Raw genomic sequence first — 12,998 nt, 5'->3', positions numbered from 1 at the left:
GCACAAGCTCCGGCTCCTTCCCCCCCAGAGAGGTGACGTTCCACGTCCCCAAAGCCAGCTTCTGCCGCCCGGGTCTGGTCCGTCGAGACCCTCCGCTTTCACTGCCACCCGTCTGGCAGCGCACCCGACCCCATCGATGTTTCCCGTAGGTGGTGGGCCCGCGGGACAGAGAAGCGGAGGTGTTGCTGTGTTGTTGTTGGTGTTGCGGAAAAGTCTTCAGTCTGGATTTAAAAGTAGTCAGAGTTGCAGCGGACCTGCAGGTTTCTGGGAGTTTGTTCCAGATATTTGGAGCATAATAACTGAACGCTGCTTCTCCATGTTTAGTTCTGACTCTGGGGACAGAAAGCTGACCAGTCCCTGAAGACCTGAGAGATCTGGATGGTTCATAATTTAGCAGTAGGTCAGAAATGTATTTTGGGCCTAAACCATTCAAAGCTTTATAAACCAGCAGCAGTATTTTTGAAATCTATTCTTTGACACAGAGGAAGCCAGTGTAAAGACTTCAGAACAGGAGTGATGTGATCCACTTAGTGTTAGTGAGGACTCGAGCAGCGGCGTTCTGAATTAGCTGCAGCTTTCTAATAGATATTTTAGTGAGACCTGTGAAGACACCATTGCAGTAGTCCAGTTTACTGAAGATAAAAGCATAGACAAGTTTTTCCAAATCCTGCTGTGACATTAGTCTTTTAATCCTAGATATATTCTTTAGGTGATAGTAGGCTGATTTAGTAACTGTTTTAATGTGACTGTTGAAACTCAGGTCAGAGTCCATGACTACACCTAGATTTCTGGCTTTATCTGTTGTTTTGAACATTGCACACTGAAGCTCAGCGCTAACTTTTATACGTTCTGCCTTGGCTCCAAAAACCATTACCTCAGTTTTATCTTTGTTTAATTGGAGAAAGTTCTGACACATCCAGTCATTGATTTGTTCAATGCACTTACTCAGTGTTTGAATTGGAGCATAGTCTCCTTGTGAAATTGTTACGTACATTTGTGTGTCATCTGCATAGCTATGGTAACTTATTTTGTTGTTCTTCATTATCTGAGCCAGTGGTAGCATGTAGACGTTAAAGAGAAGAGGCCCCAAGATGGAGCCTTGAGGTACCCCTGTTGGCAGAGTAATGAACTGCAGAACACATCTGTTCTGCTCTATGACTAATGCAGGGGTGTCCAACTGATTTTAGTTCAGAGCCCACTGTTATCTCAAGTGGGCCGGTCCAGTAAAATCATAGCATGACAACCTAAAAAATAACCACAACTCCAAATTATTCCCTTTGTTTTAGTGCGCAAATGTTCAAATTGAATGAACTATCTTATTACAAAACATTCTGAACAACCTGAAATGCAAAATAAGTGCAATTTTAACAATTTGATGCCTCAGTTGATCATTTACACATTACAACTTACAGATCGCTGTGTATCTACAAAAACATTTAGTCACAGGTATCTGGAACGGAACAACATAATATTTTACTTTATGATCAAAACGACTAGTCAAGATCTAGAAATTATTTTACATTCATTTCCACATCTGTGTACCGGTTAATGTGCGAAAAATGTCAAACTTTCTTATGTTCTTTCTCTAACACGTAATGAAGGATATTAAGCGTTTACCTATGAACATAGGACTATGTTGTTTCCTTTATGAAGTGAACCAGCCTCCCTGTCTGTGTCCTCGCACTGTCCTCACATCCCCGGACCCCCAGACTCGGAGGAGCACAGGGATGTCAGTATTGTTTATGAAGCAAGGTATAGAAAGTACATTATTGAAATGAAAATACTATTTATTTCCTTTTACAAACTGTGAGCAGCTGGGCAGCTGTAGCATGTGTGTTGCAGGACATGTGTTGGACAGACTGTGTGGTTGGACTCTGTCTCACAGGCAGGTTGCAGTGTAACATCAAAAGAGACTGGGCCAACTGTACATTCTCAAACTGCACCACTTAGGACTAACTAAACAATGCAGAGATTATTTTTATATAATTCTATTCAATAACCGTAACAAAATTAAACAGTATGAAGTGATTCGTAAATAGGAATACAGATTTTACTTAATGTTTTCATAAATATATTTTTCTCCCAGTGAAATTGGCATAGGACTTATTTTTACCCTCTCAAAGAACTGGAATCGAGAACCGAAAATAACCGGAATCGAAAAGCATAACCGGAATCGTTAAAATCCAAACGATATCCAACCATGGATGTATAATAAAAACCCAACCCTATGTGTGATGCAGTAAAATCGTACCGCTCACTTACATTAACGGTGTCGTAAAACCGTGGGAAAATGTAGAATACGATGGCGAAGAAGACGATTCCAGTGGACCCAATTTTTTAAATATAAATTGCAGTAAATTGCCAAACTAACTAACAAGTACTCTCTAAAAACTGTTTCTTACACTGCCGGTAGTTATCCTGACACACTACCATAACATATGTACATAAAAGTTGTGAAAATTGCAGTTAATGTCTTCTCTGTCATTTTTACACTTTGCAAAGTCTTCCCTAGAGGGTCCAATCCGCCCGTTACAGAAGTGCACTGAGGGAAGCAGTTTGGAGGGTTACTTTAAAAATGTATTCAGTTTATGTTATCAGTACTCTAATACAAATATTACAATATAAAAGTAATGTAACATACTTCTTATTAACGCGTTAGTCCCAACACTGCCCGTGAACAATGTCCAACTACAACAAGGAACTCACAAAGACTAACAGAAAACACAGAACCTAAATGCACACAGGACTAATCAAAGAAACATGAGACAGGTGAGGAGGGAGGAGAGAACACAGGGGCACCAGGTGAACACAATCGGGTAATCAGGGATGGAAAACAGACAGAAAGCAACAGGCAAGACAGAAGGTGAACACTTTTCAAAAATAAAACAGGAAACCAAAGACAGAAAAGGACAAGACAAAACACAACACAGACAGATCGTGAACATATTAAGGCCTTTCAATTACAGTTCCTATTTCAATGCCCCTTTATAAATGGATTAAGTGAAATAATAGTTTTCATCATTGTTTCAATTTGTGCCATGTAGAATAATATTAAAATAACAATATCCAGAACATCAACTGCAATTTCCTTGAATGTTTCTCATTAGTTTCTTACGGTGGCTGACAGGGGAACGCTCTACAAAGACCCAAAACACTTCCATCAGAAGAAACACACTGTATTTTTTATACCATGCAAATATAAAAACACAAATGTGCTCAAAACACATCAGAAACCAGAAGTGATGCACACAGTGTGGAGCGCCTGTTGAAGTTTAGGGATTATAAAGTCTTGTACTTATATTGTTAGTGATCACTGTGTTTGACAAGTCACAGTGTCTGTTGGGAAAAATATCGATTTAAATGATGTTTCGCTCCTTCTCCCCCTGGTCATGTCAGCGAAGCCTCGTCACCGACTATACAGCTGCCAATTTTCAATATTAAATTGACAGTGAGTCATGGAGCAGTTTTTAATTTAATTGATATGATATGCATGAAGCTCGTTCAAGCAATCCCACAAAAATGTAATGGCAAGTTGACGGCAAGTGTTGCTATGGCAACATGATACTTTTAAATCGATAACTCAATGGTAATTAAAGGGACTCACTTATTCCTAATTCATTGGATCCCTTTGAATATGAATTGATTCTTGGTTGGGTTGATGCTGATATAATAACATTGACTACATTTGAAACTCTATATTTGCCTTCTCTATTGAAGTCAGGACTTGTTTTCTAAAGTAACTGACCTCTGTGAGTAGGAGGCGGCCCGGCCCCGGTCAGAGTCCTGGACCGAGGCCTCTCCCCCCGCAGCCGAACCGCCCCCCCCAGCTGGGCTGTGTCAGAGAGGGGGGGCAGCATCTCGGCCCGCAGCAGGGCCAGGTCGTGCTCTGAGAAGGAGCGGTCTCTCTTCAGAGGGGTGGGGGAGCTCTCTGCCCGCCTCAGATCCCCGCTTTCTGGGGACTCCTCCTCCTGGGGGGGTAGAAGGCAACACTGGATAAGAATGTAATTGTCATCTAGCTCATTAAAGAAGCCCTCCATTGCACTCCTTTATTTACTTCTGTAACATAGTGACATCACTACCATGCTTCAATTGGCATGATTGGCTAAGGGGCGGACATCTCTAAGCGGTTGACAAATCACAACAGAGCCAGCTAACAAATCAGAGCAGACTGGGCTCTGGTTTCAGACAGAGGGTGAAAAGAGGTGCTGCAGCACAGGCAGTATGAGAGGGACTACATATGAATATGAACCTGAACATCAGCAGGAGAGGACTCTTTAACATTACTCTTTGGCTGACATGTAGGGTCTGTGTGAATGAACCTAACTCAACCAGGATTACACTTTCATAAAGCTGACTACCAGATGATATGTATATATTTACAGTTTATATTCTGATTTATTTTGATTTGTATTCCAATGAAGGAAATCATTTCCAAATTGGGTCTAATCTAATCCAACTTCACTAATCGCATCATAACTGACTAAATGACTAGTCCTATGAATTGATACATTCTTAAAAAAACAAAACTGTATTTCAGTCTGAAGTGAAGCTGCACCTCAACATGGCCCAGATCAGGAGCAGGTTAGTCTGGAGGGGTACGTTTCCATGGTAACCTCAAGGTTTCCTGTGGAGTTTTACATCTGTAGCGATGCAAAACTGGGTTTGTTTATCTCATGCATGCATCTCACGGGGGCACACAGACAACTGAAGCCGCACACCAATAGTAGGAAGGAGAGAAACCCCCTCTGGAGGGAACACAGGGAATTTAGCCTTTGCAGACCATTTACAATACATGTCACCTGTTAGATGCTTTTATCCAAAGCGACTAACATACTCAATACTGTGAGCAATCCCCACAGGAGCACTTTGGGGTGAAGCGTCTCAGGGACACAACGACATGCTGACTGCAGTGGGGTTTGAACCTGTGAGCCCTGATCCCAACACCAACGCACTATCCACTACACCAGGGGTTCCCAAACTTTTTCTGCCCAAGGCACCAAAGGACAAGTAAAAATCTCAAGGCACACCTATTGTGCAAAATAGCCCTTATAACACGTGTTATCACTCATATCATGTAAAATATCTGTACATGTGCATAATTATTTACTAATGCCAAATAAAATGTGACAAAGACAACTATATTACTCATGAAATATTTATTAACGAAATATTTCAGAAATTAATTTGAAACGTTATCAAATTAGGCTTCATCAAAGCAGCAACACACTCATTTAAACCAGACAGGTCACAACATTAAAAACGAGGCAAAGGAAACTCAGCAGAAATTCAGCACAGAGAACTGTCAATGCAAGGAAGCTGCACGGTGCATGGTCCTGAACTACAAATTATAAATGTAACATTTCAGCAATCAGCATTGAAACATGTGCTATTGTAAATATGTTGCCGACTTACAAATTAGTGAGATACATGTGCCTGTCGGGGCGCAGATTTTTTTAATCCTTGGTGGCACTGAGGAGAGGGCCACTCGCAAGTCCTGTTCAACAGAGAGCCGTGACCTCCTGTTGTTCTTCATGTAAATCAGAGTAGAGAACGCCAACTCCAGAGATGGGGTCGTTACTAATTTTTTTAATATATTACATATTACTTTAAAAAAAAGAAGTAATATATTACACTACTTTGTTACTATCTACATAAAGTAACTTGTTACTTTACTCGCCGAGCACGTACGAACTGCGCATGCGTGAGTGGCAATAACTCTCCTTACCAGCAGGTGGCGGTAGTGTGTATTTGTCATTCAAAACAGGCAACAACCGGAAGACAGAGAAGAAGAACAGACTGCGTGATATAAACAAACAACAAATAGCGTGTGCGTTAGCTTCACCTTAGCATGTGTTCTTTGCAGGTGCTTGTTGAGGTTTGACGTGGTGTTTACAGCAGTGGATAACAGCTTCTGGCCTGGACACAGTTTGCACCTCACCGTCACATTCCTGTCTATTCTTCGGACAAACTCAAAATAATGGGCATACCTCCACCCCTCGAGAGTTATCGCTGACTCAGCCATGTTTATGCAGCACTGCACGTGGAGATGTGGACGCGCAAGTCGCGCAGATTACGTACATATAAACCTACAAAGTACTGATATAGTAAATTAAATAATTATTTTTGTGTAGTTGTATATTGCAATAATAACGTATAGTTGTCACAAAATCCCACGGCACACCCGGACTTGACTCACGGCACACCGTTTGGGAACCACTGCACTACGCCACCGCCTCCCACATTTACATGCACAGAAGTCTATATAGAACACACTAGAGGAAATGGAAAAACCCAAAGGAAGAATAGGGCCTCTTTATATATTCTCAGTTTTCTGAAAATGTCTATTTCGAGCCAAACAATTACAAAACATTTGTCAGCTCTCAAGTATGGGAGACTAATCATTGAACGCCTAATCCACTTTGAACTGAAATTGGCCAAAATCTAACATACATTATTTAGCAGCCTCCAAGAAACTCAAATGTCTGTGGGAGTGCAGGAGTAACCCCTCTTCAACTTTTGATGAACTGGAGGGGAAAAATAGACTTTGTGCAAAATAAATTAATCTCAAAAATATGTTCCCTTTCCATCTAACCCACCAGAGCTGCAACGCATGTGCTACTGTGACCCCTCCCATCGCTGTCTGGCCTCACCTCAGATATGTTCATCTCCTCCATCTCGGCCAGAGTCGGAGCCTTCAGCAGGACGCGGGGGCGGGACGGCTGCCGGGGACCGGGCTCCGATACGGACAGGTCGATGCACGAAGTGGATTTGATGTTCGAAGGACGAGTCTGAGCCAGGCAGGGCAGAGAGCCAAACGCTGAGAGGAGAGAAACCAAAGAGGCGTTCAGGGAACAGAGAGGGAGGAAACAGATCAGAGGGCAGCCATTCTGCTAGACCCTGTGGAGCTTTGTGCCATAGAAGAGGAACTGCAGTCCCTGTATTGCTTGCCTCTATTGCTGTCAATGGGTCAGAGCAATGGGCATTTGCTCTATTGTTTACAGCACATTTCCTTCAAATGTATTGAGTATGTCTCCGTCAAATGTATTGAAACTCCTCCGGTTTACACCAATCACAAACTCACACAAATACTACTGGATTTGGGTTCGTATCCCGCGAAAATCGGGAGGGTTGGCAAGTATGATCGGGCCTCCCTCGTGTATCTGTCTGGTTGCCATTGGCTCCCCTCCACGTAGCAAATCCTCGTTGTCCTCCCATCTCCTCCAACAGATAATGTCCCTCCTGTCTGTTTTTCCTCTCCCGCTACTCCATCGCTATCAGAACCAGACGGCCTACTTGGCTACGAGGCCGGCACTGCTGCCGCTCGGTTCAGAACTCATCTGTCCTTCCTCCTCATCGTGGCCTACAGGTTTAAAATAACCTGTAAGCTTCGCCATGCTTTGTAACAGCTGCATGTCTCGAAACTCCTTTTCCCTCAACCATTTTCTTTTCCGAGCGCCACTCTCAAACTTTTTCTTCTCCGACATTTTCTCCTAAACAACCTTCATCTGTCACTCAATCACTCGCAATTTGAATAAGTCACATGTGAAACATATTCTCATTCTGATTGGCTGTTAAGTGGTGCCCACTGACTGTTACGGAGTCATCTCTGGAATCCATCGATCTGATTGATTAGCGGAGCAAATGATCAAAATACTACGGAGCGAAGATATTTTCGTTTGGATTGCTGGTCTGGGGGAAGCTCACGTGTGTGTGTGTGTGTGTGTGTGTGTGTGTGTGTGTGTGTGTGTATATGTGTGTGTGTTTGGGTATTTTTGCGTTTGTGTGTATTGTGTTTGTTTCCCGGGGAAAACATTCACGAGAAACACCGGCTGTTGTTATGCCTGCTGTGACGTCAAGTTACTACGTTCTCCGCTTGTAATTATGCCGAAGCTTCAAAGTTGTATTTATCATCTGAATTTGCCGAAACAAGTTTAATATTCTGAAAGCCAAGACTTTGTTGATTTGAAATCAGATGAAAACAAACTGTAACGGACCCTGCCGTGTTTTCTATGATTACTATACACCTTACATTCATAATTTCAGCCGGAGGGTTAGGGGGCGGCGCTGTGGAAGAGCAGATTGCGAGTGAGAGCTGTCATCTTCCCTTTATAAGCTTCAAAAATGTATTTATCGTGTGATTTTGGAAATAAAAGTTTCATATTCTGAAAGTCAAGACTTTGTTTATTTAAATTTTTTTAAAAACACCCAACAAATATATATTTGAATTTTTTTTTTTTTTATTGGCTCATGATAGGCCCCCGATCTCCGTAGGCCCCTGGGCTTCAGCCCAGGTCAGCCCGTGCATTAAGGCGGCCCTGCCTATTGAGCTGTTTAGAGCCATGTGGGACAAAACCCGATCCTGCCCCTCCCTCTCTCTGTTTAAGTCAATGGTGACTGTAAAAACGACACTGCGCATGCTCAGAGTATTGTCCTATTTAATGTGTGTGGCAAAAAAATAATGACCAGAGGGGCAAAGTGCTGCCATCCCCACCACACGTCATCTCACATCACTCAGAGCTGATTGGCTGTAAGTACGTGTGCCGCGAAAAGTGTGGTGTGTGAAGAGGAGGAGAGAGACGCGTCCTAAAACCCGGAAGTAAACTGCGCATGGCTTCCCTCGACCTAAAAGCAATGAGATTTCTCCATAGGATTTTAGGAAATAGCTCAAAATAAGATCTGTGGGAAACAAACCTGTTAGATAAATGCATGTTTTGTTCAGCCGAATAATATCCACATGTCTACCCTACTTTTATAATTTTCGAATCATAAATCTATTGATTAGATTAGATTTATGATAGACTTTTGAAACTACAAGAAGATAAGGAGGACTTTTACAAAAAAGTAATAGAGATTTTTGTCTAGAACGATAGGCAAATTGACTTCATCTTCATGTCAAGGTAAGACTGCAATTTTATTGAAAATGGGATCTTACTAAGAGAGAATAATTCAATATTTAAATGATACAATTACATGTTTTGGGTATCCTTTTGTTGAACTGTCTGTTTAAAATTAATTGAAGCATCAGACAAAAAAAGCTTTTGAAAATAATATTATATTTTGATTTAGGTCAAAATATAATATTTGTAAACCTGAAGAGTCAGTGCCAGTGCCTCACCAGCCATGAACCTCACTGCAGAAGCTTATATATAGACATCTATGTTTTTTGTGCCCCACAACTTTTGCACATATAAAAACGCCACTGAGCATACATAATATAATAAATTATTCTCGCAAATAACAGATGGGAGAATGAGTAAAACAATGGGTGGTGGAATTTAAATCTACTGCGGTTATTTGTATTTGGTATTAACTCCAAACTCTCATAATAGACAATGATGCAGTTCACTGCTTTTAAAATGCCACAAAAGAGATCGGCGCCGTCAATTAAGCGCTGCTCCAACAGAGGTGAGCAATGTTTTTCCTACTTCTCGCTTAGCTTCGCTCAGTTGTCTTGCTTCCTGAAGAGAAAAGGATGACAGTCAGGAGGCGAGGCCTCGTTTTATATGGTGGGATGCGCGCGTAATCAGGTAGGCCCGCCCCGGGGCCGGCTACGGTTATAGAAGTCTCAGTGGATGAATGCATGATATGATTAAGGGGTAGTACCATAGACTGTATATCTAAATGGACATAGGGTCCGTGACGTTATCCACAGGAATCTGCAGAGTTGCCGTGAAGCCCTTAGTAGGCGGAGTCGGCCACTAACGGCTCGACAGTGACGTCAGAGTTCAACTCCCGCCTGTTCCAGCCTGCTCCAAATAAGGGCAAAGAGGCGTAGCCGAGGCGGGACCTGCTGCCACCGAGCTGAAAGTTCCGGAGCTAGCTGAAGCTACCAAGCTAAGCTAACATGCTCCCCATCTGCACACTTCCGTCGCATTTTACGTTTCTAAGGTAAGCGGACATGAAACTATTCAGCAACACTATAAATAATAATCTAAGTTATTGAGGTTTTAGCATAATACTTCAGAATCTTAAAACCCCTTAATGTTTGTATGCAATTGTGCTAAATTCAACACTGGAATCAAGCAAATATTAATATGTTTGCATGACATTAGTTATTTGTATTTTGATATCACTTAAAGAGCCTGTGACACGGTTTTCCCCCATCATCCAAACCCATCAATTTGAGTACATATTGTCCCCTTGAAAACCGTTACTGAACTGATTTTGGATATTTGTACTTTGATAACCGTTAATCTGCCTTCAATGTTGACCATTTTCTGGATCTTCTCGCGGATTCTTCAAGTCCCGCCAAATGATGGGTGACGTCATTGCGGGCACAGCGCTCCAGCTGCACCGTCCAGGATCCCAGCATCTGCATGTAAACCTTTATATATATACAGTCAGATGTAAACGCACAACGGCGCACACAGCAGCACGCTCAGACAGCGATGACAGGTTAATGTTGAACGTGTCTGAGAGCTCATATGAGGCTGAAGGATCGGTTTATGTTGTATCTGTTAGAAGTTTAGGAATGAGGTGCGTCAATATGGGCGATCATATGGTCATGTAGCCAGTGGTGGAATGGGACTAAAAATCATCCCGGGACTCTCGACCGGCCCACTTCGGTACCGCTAGTAAATTGTCAACGGGGGGAGCGGGGGATGTAAAATACAAATATAATGTATAATGTCTGTGTCTTTGACATTAGCGCTGCTAGCCACCTGTGCCCTGTACTACGAAGCCAGTTCAACAGACCCTGGATATGTTTGAGTAACAAACAAACTAACAAACGAGATCTCGCTAAGCGGTCCTACGACGCTGGTTATCAACTCGGTAAATCAAGCCAGGGTTTCTCTCTCCTGCTGAGAGCGCGTTCACGTCTAAGACACGAGTGGATCTGACTTTAATTACATTTGTCTCGAGTGTTTCGTCAACATAATGTGTTAAATAATACTTCTGCATACAGTCTGTGACACTGTGAGTGTTGCACGGCCAGATGAGGCTGGAGAAGCTGACTCAGATAAGGAAATATATGATATATTATGATATTATATGATCGATGATCTGATTGATGATGTAATATGAATGATAAGTGCGACACGTCGGCGTCTTCTCTGCATACGGCAGTTTAAACTGTATTTCCTTTATCCTGTAATATGACTTGAGAGATTTAAACTCCGCACACTGAGTTCATCTCTTTTCTATAGACGCCGGAGGCGGGCAGCGTCAGGTAAAATAAGTTATTTAGCCTTCTCAAACCTGAGCCTCACGCGCCGCCTATGGGGGATGTGCTAGTTACTTATCCGACCGGCCCACTTCGGTACCGGCCCATCGGGATTCGTCCCGATGGCCAGTCCGCCACTGCACCCAGCCCACGTAAACTGTCAACGGGGGGAGCCTCGCTGCGGGGAAACGGTGGACCTAGTGTCCCGATCGGAGTGGGAATAATAATAATAATCCGTGCATTTTATCCATTAATTTCCCCAACATTGTGGTAAAAAACCACACATTTAATCCACGTGGGTGTACTACAACTACAAAAAGCATCGGTTTGTTTTCTCATCAGTAAATGCAGACCGGCTCAAACAAACGATTTTTAATCATCATCCTCACTCATCATTTAATGTATCATATGTTCGCCGAATTGACATGAAAGCACTAATAAATGTAGTTTCATCCACTTCCACATAATCGATTTGTTTTTATATCACATCCGACGGGAGGAAATTCAGCAGCTCTCACTCCCGATTTTTAATCCTCATGTAATCATCATCTTCACCACGATCATTTATGTTTATGTCGCCGAATTGACATGAAAGCACTGACAAATATGAATATACTGTAGTCAACTTCATTAAAACGTTATCAACGTGCCTAAACTCAGTAATTCACCATTTCTACGCATGACACAACACACTTTGTCCGTGTTTGGCTCTCGAAGCGTTCCCGCATTGACGTCACTTCCGGCTTCCCCCAAAACTTCAAAATGAGTGAAGGAATTTCCCCGCGATGTTCGAAATTATTGATATTTAACGAAACGGTATCGCTTTTTCTTTTTTAAACTGACGGTTCGAGATTACTAGTAGCCCAATATTTCATTGCACAACAGTTGTTGGGATGGTGTCACAGGCTCTTTAACTATACGTTTAATACATTTAAGTCAAGCTAAGGTACATGTGATGGTAGCTAGTTAGTGCTCTACCTGTGAGGCCTCCTCCAAACAGCATAATAACCAGACTGTATCATTCAAACTAAGTACCAGTTATAGATCCTTGACTTTAGACAAACAATTCAAAAGACAACATGTAATTAAAGACCAATCTTTATTTGAATGTGCCTCTTAACCTGAGATATTAGTTATACAGTAATAGTATTGACAATCTAAAAAAACTGAGCAACTCAACAGTCAACTTTATGTTTCTTATTGTCTAAAGCATTTATTATTTTCATTTTTCCCCTCTCATATGCAGTGTGGACGGATTGAGACAGCGTGGTGTCCAGAGAGCTGCAGAGACTTCAGGGAGAAACCTCCGTGTGATGGACGTCCTGTCTGTTGGTTTGGAGAGGACTGAGGGTCTTTCCTCAGCGAGGAGGACCAGGCCTGATGGAGGAGCCCATGCTGGGCAAAGCTGATACCAACTGCACAGGCCTAGTCTGTCACGTTATTTGACTAAATGTGTTTACTTATACATTCAATAGGTTTACACCTTCTGTCCATATGTGCTTTTTATTTAAAACATTTGATTAACTTTTGGTTCACATTTCAATACATTGTATTTGTATTTGCACTCCTTTCGTCCATTATTCTTACTGAAAATGTTAGATTACACATTCACATCTGACTGAAGATTGGCCCCATTTATTTGTGATGTTGCAAACTCTGCGGTACAAGGCACAGGTGATGTGAAGCTCATAAAGTGAGGCAAATAGAAATAATCAGCTGATGGAGTGTAGATGTGGAAATAGATGCATTTGATCAGCTGACTGTTTTTACAATAAAAGTAGTTTCTTAGTGAATGTCCTGTACTGGTCTTAACATCTCATAGCATCAGCTTTTA

At 42.1% G+C, this 12,998-nt stretch overlaps 1 protein-coding gene across 2 annotated transcripts in view; it reads right to left on the bottom strand.

Moving 5' to 3' along the window:
- Positions 1-12,998, bottom strand: part of spire2 (spire-type actin nucleation factor 2) — a 123,228-nt gene that overhangs the window by 28,272 nt on the left and 81,958 nt on the right. For both annotated transcript variants that reach the window (XM_071203864.1, XM_034087998.2), the window contains 2 exons: positions 6,651-6,817; positions 3,746-3,968 (listed from right to left, as the gene is read on the bottom strand). In XM_071203864.1, the coding sequence (XP_071059965.1) occupies positions 3,746-3,968; positions 6,651-6,817 (390 nt within the window). The remainder of the gene's footprint in view (positions 1-3,745; positions 3,969-6,650; positions 6,818-12,998) is intronic.

This window comes from Pseudochaenichthys georgianus, chromosome 7 (genome assembly GCF_902827115.2).
Source record: "Pseudochaenichthys georgianus chromosome 7, fPseGeo1.2, whole genome shotgun sequence".
Lineage (NCBI taxonomy): Eukaryota > Metazoa > Chordata > Actinopteri > Perciformes > Channichthyidae > Pseudochaenichthys > Pseudochaenichthys georgianus.
Note: the sequence above shows the minus strand (reverse complement) of the source record. Positions and strands in the feature narration are given on the sequence as shown.